The sequence below is a fragment of the Carcharodon carcharias genome, chromosome 20, assembly GCF_017639515.1.
Source record: "Carcharodon carcharias isolate sCarCar2 chromosome 20, sCarCar2.pri, whole genome shotgun sequence".
NCBI classification, from domain to species: domain Eukaryota; kingdom Metazoa; phylum Chordata; class Chondrichthyes; order Lamniformes; family Lamnidae; genus Carcharodon; species Carcharodon carcharias.
In genome coordinates, this window is record NC_054486.1 from 42,960,463 (window position 1) to 42,979,172 (window position 18,710).

General features: G+C 38.4%; 1 protein-coding gene and 1 long non-coding RNA gene across 4 annotated transcripts in view; one reads left to right on the forward strand and one right to left on the reverse strand.

Annotated features, from left to right (window-relative positions):
* The first annotated feature begins 8,159 nt into the window (after positions 1-8,159).
* The window catches only part of LOC121292274 (neuronal PAS domain-containing protein 3), a 1,542,391-nt gene continuing 1,531,840 nt past the window's right edge, over positions 8,160-18,710 (forward strand). The window contains exons 1-2 of one of the 3 annotated variants that reach the window (XM_041214104.1): positions 8,160-8,595; positions 12,602-12,640. In XM_041214104.1, the coding sequence (XP_041070038.1) occupies positions 8,435-8,595; positions 12,602-12,640 (200 nt within the window). In that variant the 5' untranslated portion in view covers positions 8,160-8,434. Of the gene's footprint in view, positions 8,596-11,538; positions 11,625-12,601; positions 12,641-18,710 lie in introns of those variants that run through there. The other 2 variants (XR_005946250.1, XR_005946251.1) reach the window with 2 other exon arrangements.
* LOC121292276 lies at positions 9,069-11,977 on the reverse strand. The gene is made up of 2 exons (XR_005946252.1): positions 11,856-11,977; positions 9,069-11,506 (listed from the first exon to the last, which is right to left on the reverse strand). It is a non-coding gene; the product is annotated as an uncharacterized LOC121292276 (long non-coding RNA).

The following is an 18,710-nucleotide window of genomic DNA, read 5'->3' on the forward strand; positions in this document are numbered from 1 at the left end:
TGGGATGATTTTTGTATATTCTACTGTGAATACAGATACAAAATACTTGTTCAATGCCTCTGCCATTTCCTTGTTTTCCATTATTAATTCCTCAGTCTCACCCTCTAAGGGACCAATGCTCACTTTAGCTGCTTTTTTCACTTAATTTACTTGTAGAATTTTTTACTGTCTGTTTCTATATTTCTTCCTAATTTTTTCTCATACTCCAATCTCTTCCCGTTATTATTCTTTTGGTCATCTTTTTTGTTTCTAAAACTTGCCCAATCTTCTGGCCTACCATGAATGTTCACAACATCACACACATTTTCTTTCAATCTGATACCACCCTAAATTCCCTAGTTAGCTACAGGTGGTGTATCTTTCTAGTAGAGTCTTTCTTCTGCAATGGGATATACCTTTATTGAGTGCAATAATATATTTTCTTAAATGTCTGCAGTTGCTTCTCTACTGTCTTACCTTTTAACCTATTTACCCAATCCACATTAGCCAACTCTTTCTTCATACCTTTGTAATTGTCTTTTATTTAAGTTTAAGATACCAGTAATAGACCTACATTTCTCACTCTCAAACTGAATCTGAAATTCTATCATGTAATGATTACTCTTGCTTAGAGAATCTTTCACTATGAGGTCTTTAATTAATTTGGTCTCATTACATGTCACCAAGTCCAAATTAGTCTGGTTCCTGCTAGGTTCAAGAATGTATTGTTCTAAGAAACTGCCCTGAATACTCTCTATGAGCTCATCCTACAGGCTACCTTTGAGGATTTGATTTGTCCAGTTGAAGTGAAGATTAAAGTCACCCATAATTATTGCAGTTCCTCTTCGCAAGCCTCCAGTATTTCTTAATGTATACCCTGTCCTGTGTAGCTGTTAGGGGTGCTATAAACTCTGCTCACCATTGGCTTCTTTCCTTTGCTATTTCTTATCTCCACCCAAACTGATTCTACATCTTGATCTTCTGAATGAAGATCATTTCCCACTTTCCCCTTCCCTGATGCATCGCAGTGTCCAAAGCTCAGACTCCAGCTCATCAACTCTGAGCCAATTTTCCTCAAACTGCAGACACTTACTGCAGATGTGGTCGCTGTGGATCACACAGGTGTCCACCAGCTCCCACAAGCTACAGCTTTTACACATCACCTGCCCTGCTTTCTTTACTGTGTTTTATCTAACAAATTAGGTTTAGAAATATCAGTCAACAATTATCTGTAGTTTTCTCAACTGGTCTAACTAGTTAAACTACAAATCTAATGCAATACTCACATCTCCCCAGTACCAGTTAAGTTACTGCCACTGTTTGTAGAGACAGAAAAAACTTAAAACTCACCAACCACTCACCTACCTGCTCACCTAATTAATGGTGCTGGGTTTCAGCTGTCATGTCCTGCTGCTGTTCTCTTGATCCATCTCAGATCATTCCGTTTTTGTAAAGGATCAAAACAGCACTTTCTCCTCCCCACTGTACCAAATTCCCTCTTCAAATTCTGAAGCTCACACTCTATGCTGTCACTTTCATTCTTGCTTGCTTCATGTGCTTAGCAAGATCACCTATATTTATACTAGCTGAAATTCTATCGAGTTGAGTTAGGCACTGCTGACTAAAAAAAACAGTTCTCACTATCTAACTAATTAACTAACTGTAACTCTTTCGAGTACAAACCCGTTTCCATCTGTTTCAGATGAAGTTACATTGCTTCATAGTTTGCCATTGTGAGATTTGAACTCTTGATACTCTTTTGAGTAAACCTGTTTCCATCTGTTTCAGATGAAGTTACATTGTTTCATAGTTTACCATTGTGAGATTTGAACTCTTGATCTTGGGGTTACAAACCCAGTACCATAACCACTTGGCTGTTTAGGCCAAGCATTAACTAACTGTAGTTGCCTCTCCAGCAGGAAGCTTAAACTTTAAAGATTTTAAACTTTTAAATATTATGAAGTAGAATACGTGAGTCACACCAGACGATGTTATCTAAATTATTAAACAGTGTTTTCCATGCCTGAAATGTTTTGAGATGTTGTGATACTGGTACTTCATTAGCATTTATATACCATACTGTTTTTTTTAATTCATTCACGGGATGTGGGCTTCGCTGGCTGGGCCAGCATTTATTACCCATCCCTAGTTGCCCTTGAGAAGGCGGTGGCGAGATGCCTTCTTGAACTGCTGCAGTCCATGTGGTATGGGTACACCCACAGTGCTGTTAGGAAGGGAGTTCCAGGATTTTGACCCAGCGATAGTGAAGGAACGGCGATATATTTCCAAGTCAGGATGCTGAGTAACTTGGAGGGGAACTTCCAGGTGTTCCCATCTATCTGCTGCCCTTGTCCTTCTAGGTGGTAGTGGTCATGGGTTTGGAAGGTGCTGTCTAAGGAGCCTTGGTGAATTCCTGCAGTGCATCTTGTAGATGGTACACACTGCTGCTACTGTGCGTCGGTGGTGGAGCGAATGAATGTTTGTGGATATGGTGCCAATCAAGCGGACTGTTTTGTCCTGACTTGTGCCTTGTAGGTGGTGGACAGGCTTTGGGGTGACTGGAGGCAAGTGATTCGTCGCAGGATTCCTAGCCTCTGACTTGCTTTTGTAGCCACAGTATTTATATGGCTAGTCCAGTTCAGTTTCTGGTCAATGGTAACCCCCAGGATGTTGATAGTGGGGGATTCAGTGATGATAATGCCATTGAACATCAACAGGTGATGGTTGGATTCTCTCCTGTTGGAGATGGTCATTGCCGGACACTTGTGTGGCGCAAATGTTACTTGTCACTTGTCAGTCCAAGCCTGGATATTGTCCAGATTTTTTTTTATTTAATCCTTACCTGTTGAATAAAGAGCAACTCTGATTTTTTCTGCTTGGTGTACAATGATTTATGATGCAAGGATCAATTAGGGGACCAAGTAATTTAGAATTATAATCTTCCGCTTTAAGTTATCACTTTAATAATCTTAGAAGTATAAATAGGAGTAACAAATGATTCAAAAGTATCTTTGGCCACCAGCAAAATATATACACAAATTGAGATACTGTGCAACAGTAACCATCTATGCTTCAAGCATATAGTTTGTGCAATAAAATGACTGCTTCAAATTGAGGAGACTTCATTTATGTTATGCCATATATCTAAAAAGACCAGGAATCAAAATAATAATCCATGGTATAACAGATTTACAAGAATGTTTCCAGGGCTTGAAAATTTCAGCTATGAGGGAAGATTGGATTAGCTAGGGTTATTTTCCTTAGAACAGAGGTGGCTGAGGGGTGACCTAATTGAGCTGTTAACAATTATGAGGGGCCTAGATAGGATAGACAGGGAAGGCCTGTTTCCCCTAGCTGAGGGGTAAATTACCAGAGGACATAGATTTAAGGTGATTTAGGTGATTGGTAGAAGGATTAGAGGGGACATGAGAAAAAAACTTCTTCACCCAGAGGGTGGTGGGCGCCTGGAAATCACTGCCTAAATTAGTGGTTGAGGCTGTAATGCTCAACTCATTTAAAAGGTTCCTAAAAGTGCTATAAGCTGCAAGGCTACAGACTAGGTGCTGGAAAATGGGATTAAAAATGAGCCAGCTCCTCTTTCTTCTTTTTATGGCCAGCACAGATTCAATGGACTGAATGGCCTCTTTCTGTGCCATAAATTTTCCATGGTTCTCTTGCTGACCGGTTTCACTTTCACACCCTGTAGCTTCCATTTGGGTGATTCCAGGAACTGGAATTCCATTTAAAGAATTATTCCTGTAATGTTCTTATTATAAAATCATTGCACTGTTTCTCATGCAACCAATTAAAGCAATAAATTCATAATTTAAAATTTTAAAAATGTCAATTGAAAATTGATCCTGCATTTCATTATGCAATTCAGATTCTGTGTACATAAAGCAGTATTGAACTCAGTAGTGGCTTTGTAGCATCTTCATTTTTCAATGTAGGGTAAGACAAATGTTAATAAAGTTCTAAAACAAAGTAATTACATGGTTCTGTTATTAAACCCAAATTAATTCCCTTAAAGAAGACATACAAAGGTCACATCTGCTTAAATTATATTTGCTTTTTAGATGCCTACTCCATGCTTCTAAATAAGGATATCAATAACTAATTGAATATTAATTAACCAAAAGTTGATTAATATACTAAAATCAAATGGTTTCAGGTTTGATTTTTAAGATTAAAATGCTGTATTGAACTTTCAAGTATTTTCATTTTTGTAAAGGATTGTAGCTGTTCTTAAATGTTGGTATTAACTTCAATGCCAACATTTATGGGGTTCAGATTTAGAATCAAAAGAATAATTCATGTACTCCAGTGTTAATTTTATGTTTTTGTAATTTGTCTTGAACGTTATAACTGGCTTGAGCCAACTAGAAAAAGATGATATATTTGGGGTTGTAACCACAAGAATATTTTAATATGATGTCCATACTTAATTAACTGTTAATATTCCACTGGCTTTGAGTGCTGATGACATGAGTAGACCGTTTTGGTTTGGAAAAATTATGGAGCTAGTCAAAGTAAGGAAGATACATTAGTAAAACGTTGTTAGTGAAGCTCCCTTTTGTAAGGGAGGGATATTAATATGTGCATTTCTGTTGTTGATATAATTTTTTGACACTGCTATCTTAAGTAACACATTTAAGTTCAAAAATTATATTATCAGCAATCGTGTTGTAAAAAATATTGCAAAATTTTTAGATATGGATGGGATAAAAGAATAATATGAATGTTAATAACAATTATTTGAAATTGTCAGATTTAGTTAGATTGGTAAGAACCTGCCTTTCACTTATTATGCAACTCCATTTGCAATCTATCTATTCAACTACAATTTCTATTAATTACTGCTAAATATTATATTATAGGGTCAATTTATGAATGCAATAAGCAGGTAGTCCTACCTGTCCGGAAATTATGGGTACAATGTATACTGTTTCCAATCCATTAAAATGAAGTACAGAACATCACGGGAAGTGCAACTTATCGCTATGGTCCGTGGGCAAAGCTTCCTGGCAGTAGCACATATTGTAAAATTATCCTTTACATCTTAGCGCCTTGCTTCTCGTGCACCTCCACCACACTTCAAAACATCATATAAAAGAAAACAAATTATTTCTAGCTCATTTTCTGACTTTGATAATTTGATAACCTGCTTCTCACCAAGGCCAGGAGCTGGGAGTTCACAAGCAACTGTCAAACTTCAGAATTATTTCCAACAATTAGCCTTTAATTGGTATCAGGATGTGCCTATTTGGCTCATTTCGCCACATATTTCCATCAGAAGTGAACTTAAACGGGTAGGCCATGTTAGTCCAGTTTCCTCTTTACACCTAAACAACGCAATGATGCAATATACACTAGAGGACCCGACAAGAGATCGGTTAGTTCTAAGAGTACGATGTGTAAACACGTCTGTGAATACAATGGATTGTGTGGGTGATTACTGCCAACGATTCCTTCGTTGACGGGTAAAAATTGACAGAATTGTGCATTATAAAGTAAACTGAATCTTGATCTAACCGAATACGAAGAGTGGTTTGAGTGAATTTGCCTGAGCGATCTCAACATAATAATTGGGAGAAGGAGAAAGACAACTTTGGAGCGAAGATGCTTTCCTTCGGCCTTAAAGCAACAGTAACAGTAAATACTCTTGCGAACCAAAAGTTGTGTTTTTTTATATATGTGTGATGATATGGCAAAATGCAGGGCATACAAGCTCCAACATTTCCCATTCCCATTGTAACACTGATCGTGACGGACTGTATTCACGAGGCGCCGCCAAGATTTTTCTTCCCGGTATCTTAAGAAGCTAATTATACCAATTAGTGCTATTAAAACCCGGTTCAAAATAATTTTAATGAAATTAAAACTGTTTCATATCTGATTTGATGAACTTGCGGGGTTGCGCTCATTGTGCATCATTCCATCTTCTGTTGCGAGGAAGGACGAATTCAAACACTCAGAAGATTCAGACCAAAGGGCAAAATAATTTGCAACAATTTAAAACTCAGAAATTAATTAAAATACATTTTATTGGGTGCTTGCTTTTATATGCATCGACCGTAACCGATGATTCGGATAGTTTCGTTACTTTCAATTTTTGCACGAACTCAAACCGAAAGAACATTTTTTTAATGTGACAAACACAGCCTTATTACGAGCATTTCCTATTCGTCTGGGGTCCCGGACCTATTGCGCAATCGGCTGTCCTCGCTCTGTCAATGTGCTAATATATTTTGTATCGATGGTTTAAACTCTACTCACCAAACGTTGGACTGTATTAAAGGATGGCAATAGATCTGCAATTGTGTCCGCACAAGTACAGTTTAGTTTTCTTGCACTTACATCATGGAAGAATCAAAACATTTTTGTTTATGGTGTTGTGGGGCACCGATCTCATCTAAAAAATACAATTTCTGCTCGACTCGCAGATTTATCTTTTTCCAGTTGTGTTAAGTTTTCTAGGAGTGCTGCAGAACACTCAGCGTGAGTACAAATAACGATACCCGATTGTCATTATTCTCTTACAAATAAAAACGTGATGAAAAATTAACACTGGGGCACATTTAAAAAAATTAAATTGATCTCATTTGACAACTAAGGCGTTGAATGTCTGAAATTTTCATTTCCTGTGCGGAATTTAGATTGTGTTTACTTACAGTCCGTTTAAAAGTTTCTGGCAATTAAATATAATTGTACTTTAAGTGCAAGTGAAATTCCTCCTAGCCCAGAGAACAATATACCAAAGCTTGCATTAACATTCTGATCCTCAATACGCGCGAAACATATCAAAGCTTTCTGCAGGCACCAAGCATGGAGATTCCAAGAGGACAAAATTAAGATCGGCAGTACTGGTGTTAGCATTATCGTTGGGAAACGCCAGTATACGGGATTACATTACAAATCAGATGCTAAACGATGTGCGATATTTCAGGTAGATTCTACAATAAACAGATCTTTGAAAGTTTTCCAATTTGTCGAAATGCCTAATGCGCGCTCGCGACTCGTTCACCTAGACTTAGGCTAGGAAACGTTTATCAAGTGGCAAGGACAATCACATATCTGGGTGCAAGCCTCGGTTGACACTGCACGGAAAGTATCGCGCAGCGCATGCGGAAGCGGCTAAGGTTTGACCGGAGTGAGTGATGAATAAAAACTTTCTAATAAAACCTTTAGGGATCAGGCAGAGACGCGTGGCACTGATGATAACCTGTCCTTGTAACTCTCCGCTGAATAGTTTCATTTCCCAAAACACAAACCATTGATCAGCCACACAAAATTAATCTTCAGTCTTTCCAGATTTTGATAACGTTTGTCGAGCAAAGTGGACGATATGACAACCACACAATCCGACCCGTGCAGTGCATTACAAGGCTATAAACACTGTTTTAATATAGTAAACCGTCCAATTGTTGAATCTCTGTGCCTACAATCGTAATTGGATACAATGCAAAACGTCTGTTCTGTAATCAGGGACTGTCAGGGATATTAAGGGACAGTCAGGTAGCGTTTTATAGAGTAAGGGGGAGCCCAGCTCAGCTCTGACAGGTGGCGACTGTGCGGCCACAACCAGCGCGCGCTGCTTTCATTGACTGACAGCCAGTGGCGCGCACCTCCCGGGACAATCACCCAGCAAACGCTGGATTGGAAAACACCGGCCCTGTCTGATCTCGGTGATGGCCGGTGTGTGCAAACACATTGAAATAGTTTAATATTTAGGGCTTGCCAGTAATAAGGACATAAAACATATATATGTATATTATTTAAAAACGTCAGGCCATTTCAACATTCTATGACTGGCATCAGTTTATCTGTGTACCAGGTGCCAGGCTAGATTCGTGAGGGACGGCCTTCCACGAATGTACTGGGGATGGTTAACGTGCTGTTGTCGTGGCTTTTACTGCGCACAGTCCCGGCTAATGCTGTACGAACTCCACCACCTCGAGCTCCACTCTTCAACGTTCCAGCCTTAACAGTTGGATGCTGCGCGCATGCGCGCGTCCTCGCGCCCCTTCTCCTCCTGGGGCGGCGGGGGGTGGGGGGGTGGTGGTTGCGGGCGCCGAATCCAGGGAACGATATGATTGGTCGTGAGGCGTCGCGCGCCAGAATCGCTATTAAGTGTCAGCGAACCAGCGGCGCGAGCTGCTCGCTTTCAGTTCAGGGGCAAGTTGGTTTTTACTTTCTCCGGGCAAATTGCAGCAAGTTACACAGTCGGGCTCCCCCTTCTCTTTCTTCCCAGCGCCGGAGTCAGTATGCCATCCCCCACTGTCTAGCTGTCTGCTGCACTTAAATAAATAAATAAAGGAAGAGATAAAGGGCAGCCCACCCTCACGGCGTGGAAGTTATCACTAATGGGATTGAAGTTCAATTTACTGCTCAAGGGAAAATTGCAGTTCAGTGAGACGCAATCGTGGAGCTGATCGTTGGTGGTCCTAGCGCGGGGATGATTAGGATTTTCCCGGATTTCAGTGTACAAGTAACGGCAGCAACTGGTGGAGGAGGCGGCGCTGTTACTGCTGCACCTGGTGTGGGAAGAACTGCCGCCGCCGCCGCTGCTGCTAATGGGACACCCCAGAACGTGGGGCTCACAACCTACCAACAACGGTAAGAGTCTTACTGCCTCCAGCCTGACAGATAACTTTACACTGTAAGAATCTCACCGCGCACAGCAAGGCTTCAGCTGCTAAACAGGCACACATCCCTTAAAATCACCCAATTTCTTCCCTCCTTAATGTTTACAGGAATGCTTGCTACCACCTCTACAACATTTTGGGGGGGGGGGGATTAAATTGTTAGTCACAAGCTTCAATAATAAGCCGAGGACGAAAATTAATTTAGAAATATTACTACCAACATGTGGTGGAAATGGGTTGTGCATTTGAAGGCTTACCATCAAAAGTCGGAGGAAGCGCGGACACTTCTGCAAACACTGATTGCGTGAAAAAAGCTCATATTTACAAGGGGTGGAGAAATGAAAGCGTTTGTAAATATGCCACCAGCGCATCAATGGAGGATAAGAAAAGCAAATACTCAGGAACAGACAACATGTTATACAATCAAAGTCTAATTCCTCTTAACATTTTAAATAAGTTCAAGTCTATTTAGTAAAACGAGAAATGTGCCAAACAGTATATATTTCTGCAATATTCCAAATAACACTTAAATTAACAAATAACAATTGACAGTATCAATTGGTTTCAAATTTCAAATCCAATGATCTCCGTAATTTATCTGTGTACATTGCCCATTAAATACAAAAGTGCAAGCTTTACACGTTCATTGGTGCTGTGATTTTTTTGTGGGAAGGGGGTACTCGGAGTTAGAATAGATTTTTTTAGAGGACTGAGTTAAATGTTCCTCTTTTAATAAGAGATAAACTTTATGCTTTAATACTATCTGAATATTCCACCAGCCACTGTATCAGAATCACATGCTAACCCACAAACGCATACCTTATGGAAATGTTGAAATAAAATGTAAATAAAAATGCCGAGTATTAAATACGCAGCTAACAGTTTCACATGTATATGTTGTATCCTGCGGATATAGTTAAATATACGGTTAAAAGTTTTGCTTATGAAATGTTAGATGCCAAAAGTACAAAAAGTTATATACTTCCGGAGTTTTAAAAATTAACCGAATGTTTTGGAGAACAATTGAATGATATCACAGCAGTGACATGATTATACGGTTAACAGACAATAAAACACTTCAAAAACATTCAGGAGTTTTGTCAATATTGGATAGCTTATTTTATGGAACAAATAATGCAATTGCAAGACAAATAAAACAGAAAAATTAGTTTAACATGTCTATTTTCTCACTAACAAATGTTTAACACTCCTAGTGTTTATTAATAAAAATATAAATATGTCAGTTTTAAAATCAATCCTCTGAAAAGCAGCACCGCGGGCTCAAAAAATCCCGCTTCCATTTCACTGGCCACAAAAAGGAAAATTACAATATTACTGCATTTATTTTAATGTTTTAAAAAGCAAAATTCTGTGATTTGTGGATAAATCGGTTTGATATTTTTCCCATTCAGAAACAGTGTGCATTTCGAAACAGAACTTTAGATAACTCACTAACAAATCCCTAAACCCTCCGCGTGTAAGTTTTGATAGGCGCATATGTTACATTTTACACTGTACTATCCGGCTGAACCAAATCCCGTAATAGGGTATAACTTTGGTTGTGTATTATACTACCACCAATGCATGTATTATCTTTAAACTGCTATAATCAATGCACCGTGCTGCAACAGATTCGGCTTACTTTGTGTTGATCCCACAATCCAAAAATACATGAAATATTCATAAATAACATAAAACGTTTTTAGAACAAGGCCATATGTTTGTTTCCCAATTTACAAATTATCCGATGAATAACTTGTTACTTCAGTGTTTGATTGTGGGATACAGCCGCTTTCTACAGCTTTTTAAACAATGTTGTTTTGTGAAATTAGTTTAACATGATAGATGTTGCGCCTTGAAAAACGGCGTGCGATTAAAACGCACCCTAATGTATCTAACATTGCAATAAAAACAGAAGATCCCTGGCTTTGCGCGAATAATTGTAACGTTATACATTAATACTTGGATACCTTTCTATGGGAAACATAATGGAATTCTACGCACAGATTTATGGCAGTTGGAGTGCCAGGTTGGTGTCAAAACAAGTTACCAAACACGTCGCAGAGCATCTTTTAGATAAATATTTTGCAGCAATAGTAGTCTTTGGAACCTCCATCTTAAACGATTGTTTTCGTTTGTTTTTGTAAATCACTGAGAACAGGAAAGACAGGTTTAAGTAATGATAATAATTACGTGCCAGCAACTAAGTTCCTTTGGAATCTAGCAATAATCGCTGGGACGTATGCCAAGAGGCTTAGGTGACATTTCCAGGCTGAATGGGGCTTATATTATGAAAGATTACACAGACTTTTTTCCTAAATAAGACGATTAGTATTTTGAATGTCACGTATCTCTAATATTATACAGTAAAATTAAAGCCTTTAAATCCAGTTGATAAGATCCCATCAATATGGGGTGGCATTATATCAAACGTTAGTTATTCCCCATAAAGTGAATGAAACAGCAACTGAGTGGCGTAGTTGCGCCAGTTACAGTAATGTGTCCCTGGGAAAGAGAGCGAGCGAAAGACAGGCAGCGAAACAACACCGAGAGATGCAGTAACACTTTCTCTTGCAATGGGAATCGAAGCTCCCCGGAAAAGTGCAGAGGTGTGATGGTGCCAGTCGCTGTTTGTGGGTTCGCACTTGCAGCTTTAATACCATGGAATGTCTCTGGGATTATTTGAGGTGCAACCAAGGCTCTCTTTACTTTTCTTGGCATGCTGGTTGGCCCTGACTCGTGCTCTGTACACAGCGCTTCTCACTTCTCTCTGATGGCTGGTAATTCCGAAGCCAGACAGTTGGACTGGACTTAACCGTAACTCCGCAATGGCTTTCCGCAAATAGTATTCCTGTCTTTCCCACTGTAGCACCAGGCCGCAGCTAGAAAAAAAAGCAAAACAAAAATCAAACAACAAAAAAAAACAGCAAAGTAACGGCTGACGAGAAAAATGGCGCCCACCAAGCAAGGCTTCCAGCACGACCCTTCAAGACGTGAACGGTAACGACAGTTGTTTTTGTGGCGTGATTCTGGGTATTTTTTGTTGCCATGATACTTTGTTGGGAGTTTGGCTTTGACCTGCCAGTTGCTGCCGAGTGCCACCGCGACCTCACCCCCACCCCATCGTATCCAGGAGCCGGGGTAAGTGGCCGGGTTTGAAAGCCGCTGCCCCCCGCCCCTCGTCACCGCCAGGACCCGTTCTTGGAAAGAACCACATTCTCATTCATTTACCTGCTCCACTTCAATTTCTATAAGAAAGAAAGCAAGTGCACTGTTTGATTTTGTAAGCTCTCCTCAATACATTGCAGAGACAGGGCCTATGACACTATATTAGAGAGGCCACCATTGCTCTACGGCTCGGTGCTCACTAGGCCAGACTAGAGAGAAGCTTTCTTTGACAGGAGCTTGCTATTGTAATAGGGTTGTATGAGACTAGGGTTAATATTATATTTGCATAAAACAACAGGAAATAGTTGTGAACCGCAAAATTAACATGGTAACAAAACATGAACCAAACAGGCACATCTAAAATGAAAACATAAATGATAAACGTACCGGAATCTTAAAAAATAGAAATATTAACTGCCAAGAATTTAAATAGCGTTAAACTTTTAAAAATTTTGTTATCAAATTTTTATTTTGGGCTTGGAGGTTGAGGAGAAGCTTAAATAATAAAACAGGTAATTGAAGTTTAATTTTTCAAATATAGCAGTAAGATTTAAAAACTGGCCCATGGCAAATTAAAATAATGTAATTTTAACTTAAAGTGCATATGATTATATTATTCAACTTATTCTGAAACTGAGGTTCTTTTATACAACTGAAGGAAAGGACATTAACTATTTCATAGGTTTCAAGAGGAGGACAGTTTATGTGGGTTATTCAATCATTTATTCAAATATTGTCATACAATGTACTAGCAGTAGTCCTACTGAAGAACTCAAAGTTTTTCTGTTAATTTTTTCTGCTTTATTCAGAGGACCTTCATTCTGCTACCAAGCTTCAGTCATGCCAAGGTATGAAATGTATGGTTATTGGAGGATTTGTTTAAAACAAAACAAAATCAGCATCACAGAAATACAACATGTCATTTTTTTGATTCATTAGATCCCCATTTTGGACTGAAAATACTGTAATTTTAGATAATTCTAACTTGAAATAGGGACAGCATAATTATTAGAAAAGTCAAACACCTCTGTATGGAATCAGCTTAAATTGTAGTTTATTGTGGTCCAACTTCAAGAGGATCACCATGGAGTGAGAAAAGATGGTGAGACCATCTGGAAGCTTTCTGTTTATGCCAAGAAGGTATAAAATTAGAAATAAAAGTAAAAAAAAGTGGTATAATATTGTACTTGATATATTGCTACTTAAAATGCACTCTCAAATCCTATTGTTATACTCTGATATATAAATTTCAATATATTATATATGTTGTTTAATGCTTTATTGAGACTTGGATAAAGGCTCAGATTGACAATATCGCTTGAGGTTGCCTATTCCAAGTGTGCGTTTTTTCCCTCTCTGTTGAAGTAGTATTATAGTAAGTGCTTTCATAGTAAGATAGCTATAGTAATCTTCCAGACTGGAGCACAGGAGTATATTTTTAAGCCATTCTGGGAATTTATCAGAGATTGGAATCTTCAAGATGGAATTAATTTTGAGGAGAAACTTCATAGCTTGTGCATAAGTGCTTTCTTTATCACCTGTCTCCATTTGGTATTCTGAGAGGGTAAATCAAAGAGTGTGATTTGTTATTCTGCTCGACTTGAGAGTGGAACTAAATAACACTTGGTCTGAAAATTTGATAGAAGTTGTAGGAGGATATATTTAATTTGATGCTTCTTAATAGATTCTTCTTTCTTTGCAATGATGCTGTCATTTTAAAAGCTGTTGTGAATGATTCTGCTCATCAGGCTGGGTAGATGTAATTATTGAAAATGAAATGGGCTGGACTGAGATCACAGAGCTATTAGCAGCCTTATAGTTTAATATTTGAATTGTGGTCTGGTACCCAGAGAGCAAAAATGAGCAACTGAATTTGTGTTCTTTATTTGCAATGCATAGAGCATCTAAAAAGAATGACTGTATCTGACTTCTAATTCTTCAATTCAACATATTTGATTTAGGAAGTGCATAGTGACTGTGCTATAAAGTTTTGGTGATCTCATCAAAGACAATTATTGCACTGTTTGTTGTCTCTAGTGAGCATTCTTTTCTGCCAAAAAGCTACTCAATTTTTTTTAAAACACTAAAGTAGAAGGCACAATAACTGATGGATATTTTGGTTTAACTTCTTAAGTACAGAATACACCTCACAGTTTAATGTGTATTAGTTGTCAACCATTAGTTAATTTCCTGACGAATGCTGTTGTAGTTCCAGGTCATTATTTTATACTCTTTTATATAGTTTTGCATAACAGAAATATGAAATTTGTACCTTCAGCATTATTTTGGTGCAACAATGCTGCAGTCATTGAACAATTAGTGAAGCTATTGATGAAATGTGGAACAAGGAGGGTTTAACATTTTATATATTTTTCAAACATGCAATGTATGGATAACAAAAGAGTTTTAAAATAACATATAAATTAAATCTTGGCTGCTGTAAATGATGTTTATTGCAACATTGTTTTATTTTCTAAATAATGATGTGTAATTTTTCTTACATTTTCAATGCTATTTTTTAAAAAAAAAGCCACCATTAAAGAAGTTGATGACAGTCTGGGTACTTTGGTTTGAAGAACGTAGTGATTTGAATATAAATTACATTTTAAACTTGTTTCAGGATTATTTGGCAGAGACCAGTATCTGGATATGGTTGATACTGAGTTTTTAACAACATTTAAATTTGCAAGAGAAAATATAAACTTTCTCTAATTTAACTGATTATTTTTTAACTCAGCAAGGGTGTTTGAGGTACCAAGCAGAGGCGAGCATTTTCCTTTGGAGGAAAAGTTTTTTTAATGTTTTTTTTGTTCTTGATGACTCAAGTATCTTTTGTATGCTTGAGAGGCGCAATAAGAAGTCTTAAAGGTACTGTGAGAATTGGAAGAAACAAATAAAATCGAATGGGTGGGAAAAGAACAAAAATAACATCATGTAACTTGATTGCAGTTAATTGGGGTATTCTGTGTCGGATAATAAAACATTCTGCAAATGTTCTAATGCGACAGATTGTTTAGGTGGTTATGTAATTGCACATTGATCTGGCAAAGTAAAATGTTGATGCCGTTGAGGACTTGTTGCCTATATTCATTTAATTGCTTTATACCCTGTTTACTCAAAACCAGAACTAGATCATGCACCCAGAGTAGCGTTTTTTTTTTAAAGGCTTCATAGAAATCTACAGAAATCGTGTTTGTCTTTTACTTTGTTCCATCACGGTGTTTGAAAACACTGTGGGGAAATAATATAAGTGGGAATTGCTTGTGCGATATGCAACAGGTCAAAAACAACACATTTGAACTTTTCATTTGGTGAGTATTCAGTGAAACATGCCGAATTGCTATAAAGAGCTACTTACTAGGCAATTTTATGTTATTTGCTTGTTGATGTATCCTGGGGAGAATAATCTTGGGGACATTTTATCCTTGTATTGCTGCGTTCATGGGAAACTGGTTCAGAGAACTTCAGTATTTACAGGAAAAAAGTCTTAAATTCAACAGTACTTTCGTAGACCCACTTTCTGTGGATTATAATACTGTTGGCACCTGAGACCTAGGGTCACCCACACTTGGAACTTGTGTTGACAATGAGAAAACTGTGCCTGCCTTCCTATTGTTTAGAAAAGCCTATATATCATTAGTAAACCAAATCAAATTGTAAATAATACTTGCATTTAGTAATTTTTATGTTAAATGTTTTTATAAGTAATTTATTGGCAATGAATAACTTTAGAAGTTCAGTGCCTGTCTAAAAGGAAGGCTGGATGTGGTTTATGTTGACCTGAAGTTTATTTATAACAAATATGGAATTTAACAAAGGAAATAGAGTAATTTTCAGAAACACTAATGTGTCTCCCATAAAGATTTATGTATATTAGATGGGAATGTGCTGGCAATATAAGAAGTACACACCATGATTAGTGTGTAAATCGTGAAGCAATTCGTGACAAGGAAAAGATAACCCGTGAGTTGTAAATCATCACAAATTGTTGGATGATTTGTGTGGTTCTGTCATTAGCCTTGCAAAAATGACAGTTAACTTCCCCATGAGTTTCAAGAAATTGTTACCTTTGTGCATTAATTACCAATTAAACTCATTCCAGAAGGTTAAGGATGGAACTCAACAGCATAAAGATTCCTTTAATAATGAGATTATGTTCCTGCAATGCCATTCAGCCTCTCCGGCCAAGAAAAGGAAGAATTGAAACTGGAGTCTCAATCTTGCAGACAGTAAATTATTGTTAGAGATATTTAAAATCTGAAATGTTTACCTTTTTGCAGTGCAATATTCTTTTCAAGTTGAAAGGTGAGGGAAAATGTGTAACTAACAGAGCAAGCTGCAAGATACTCAATTCTGCCAAATTCTGGGACTATAAGTAATCCTTATAACGTTCAGTTTTGGCATAATCTCTCCGAAAGGATATTGCCCTTGGAGGGGTGAACTGCAGATTCACAAAATGATACCAAGGCAAAAGGGTTGAATTATGAGGACAGGTGTATTGCCTTGTTTTATGTTTCCTTGAATATTGTATATTAAGGGGTTATTATTACATGTTTGAGATGACTGAAGGAGTTGATAGGTTAGATAGAGAAAAGTGATTTATTCTGGTTGGGGAGCTGGGATGATGACGAAGTATTTCTTCAGACAAAGGGCACTGGAATTCTGGAACTCTTCCCTCAATAAAACTGTTAAGGCTAGGTCAATTAATAGTTAGATAGTCACCCTCTGTTCTCATATTTGTGTGCAGCAAACATACACTTCCAGTGCTCTTTTTGCTCTTTGCCTGCCTGTCACTTTGCAGTCACAATTAAACATACATATTCATCTGAATCATCTCTGAGTTGGTCTTTCAAGATCTGTCTCCCAAGTTAGGTACTCTTCACTGCTCCAACTGCTTGAGGGCTGGTATAATTGGGTCTTTCTCGAATGCAAAACGCTAGTGTTTCTTCAGGCTGCTGCCTGCTCCCCATTGTGAGATTTCCCATTCCAAGAGCCAGTCGCTGCTCCCAGTCTCCTGTTTTACTGTCACTGTCATGATTAGGAGACTTCCTGCAGCTGTGTCTCTTGCCTTCACCATTATTAGCTCTTCCCCCCCAAAAAAAATAGCTAACTTCCAGGCATTGAGCTGAAAGCTGGCAGTTTGCTCTGTAAAGTCTTGCTATTAACAAGTAGCACAAGTGTTTGCAGCCACTCATAGCCATTCTTAGTTGCAATGCTTTGAAACTGGCTTTACAAATAATTTAAAACTCCTGTAAAATAGATTGCATAAAGATTGACTATTTCCAATTTCCTGTCTCACCTTAATCTATAAGAAAATACTGCCAAATCCAAGATGCTATCCCTCCAAAACTGTCAGGCTCAGCTGTTTGATACTCCTGCAGCCTAAGAACACTCCCTATTATCCTAAACACTTTACTACCATGACACCCCCTTCGCCACCCCACCCCCGCCCCTGACCACCTGATGAGTTTCCCTGTACCCTGGGATCAAACACTCTGGTGCTGGTATTCCATACGCAGGGTTTCTCTTCCTCAATGCTCTTGGATGCCAGTACGTCTCACTTTGCTTCCAATTCTCACTTACCCTTTTTTTTCCCTCGGCTTTCTGAGACACTACTCTTCTTGCACCTATATTGTGATGCACCCTTCCAATGTACCCTTAACCCACCACCCCCATACCATGAACCTCCCTTCAGATGTTCTCATTCCATAACCTTCCTTTCTCTGTTTACTTTCCTGTATTCCCAATTTACAGCATCTCCCTCCTGCTTTTCCCAGTCCTTAGGGCCCCCTTCCTGTGTTACCAGGCATCTTTCATACAGGTATTGTACTCAGCTGCAGGATGACATTCAAGCCATTGAAACCCTATGCTGTTGAATTGCCCTCTACTTTCACAGTGCAGGAATCCTCTCCTGTGTCAAACCCAAATTTCATCACAGTATATAAAATTCAGTGTTAATTTTTCTGTCATACATCTCAACCCCCAAAGACCCAGCACCCCATAATTGCTCCTAATTTTCACAACCCTTACCTTTGTCTCCTAATGCTCTTAAACTTTGTATACTTTCCTCCATTCTGCTATGTGTTGAATCTTCATATGTATCTTCAGCCTGGGCTGAATAAGAAACAAGAATTTATGTATATAGGGAAACAAAAGTCCAATAATAATTTAAATTACTTTTTATGGTTTTCATGGAAAAATGCCAAATCAGATATTATCCCAAAACGTTGCTAAAAATCCCTGAATGTCATATAATACAAGTGTAGTTTGACTTCAATCACCATAAAGTAATGGGCCGAATAATTTTGTTATTTGCCACCACTTTTTAATTGATATAAAAGAGTGTATTCTTCGACTCACCATAACCAATCTCGTGGGAAATCTGCCAATATAGTTTGGATAATACCATGCAACATAGTGCAGCAATCGCAGAATCTTGCAGCACAGACAGTGCTGGGGAGGAGTTGGAGGGGCAGTGGTGGTGGAATTCAACCTATTGTGCTCATTCTAGCTCTTTGAAAAACAGTATGTTTAATCCTTTTTTTAATATTAATCCCTGGGATGTGAGCATCACTATCTATGCCAGCATTTGTTGCCCATTTGAAATTGCCCTTGAGAGATTGATGGTGAGCTGCTCTCTTGATCTGCTGCAGCCCATCTATACATCTGTTGTTTGGGAGGGTGTTCTAGATTTTTGACCCAGCAACTTTGAAGGAATGGCGATATAATTCCAAATCAGGGTGGTGTATGATTTGGTGGGAACTTGCAGGCGGTGGTGTTCCCATGCATCTGCTACCCTTGTCCTTCTAGGTGGTAGAGGTTGCTGGTTTGGAAGGTGCTGTCAAAGGAGCCTTGATGAGTTGCTGCAATACATCTTGTAGATGGTGCACACTACTGCTGCCATGCACTGGTCTGCAG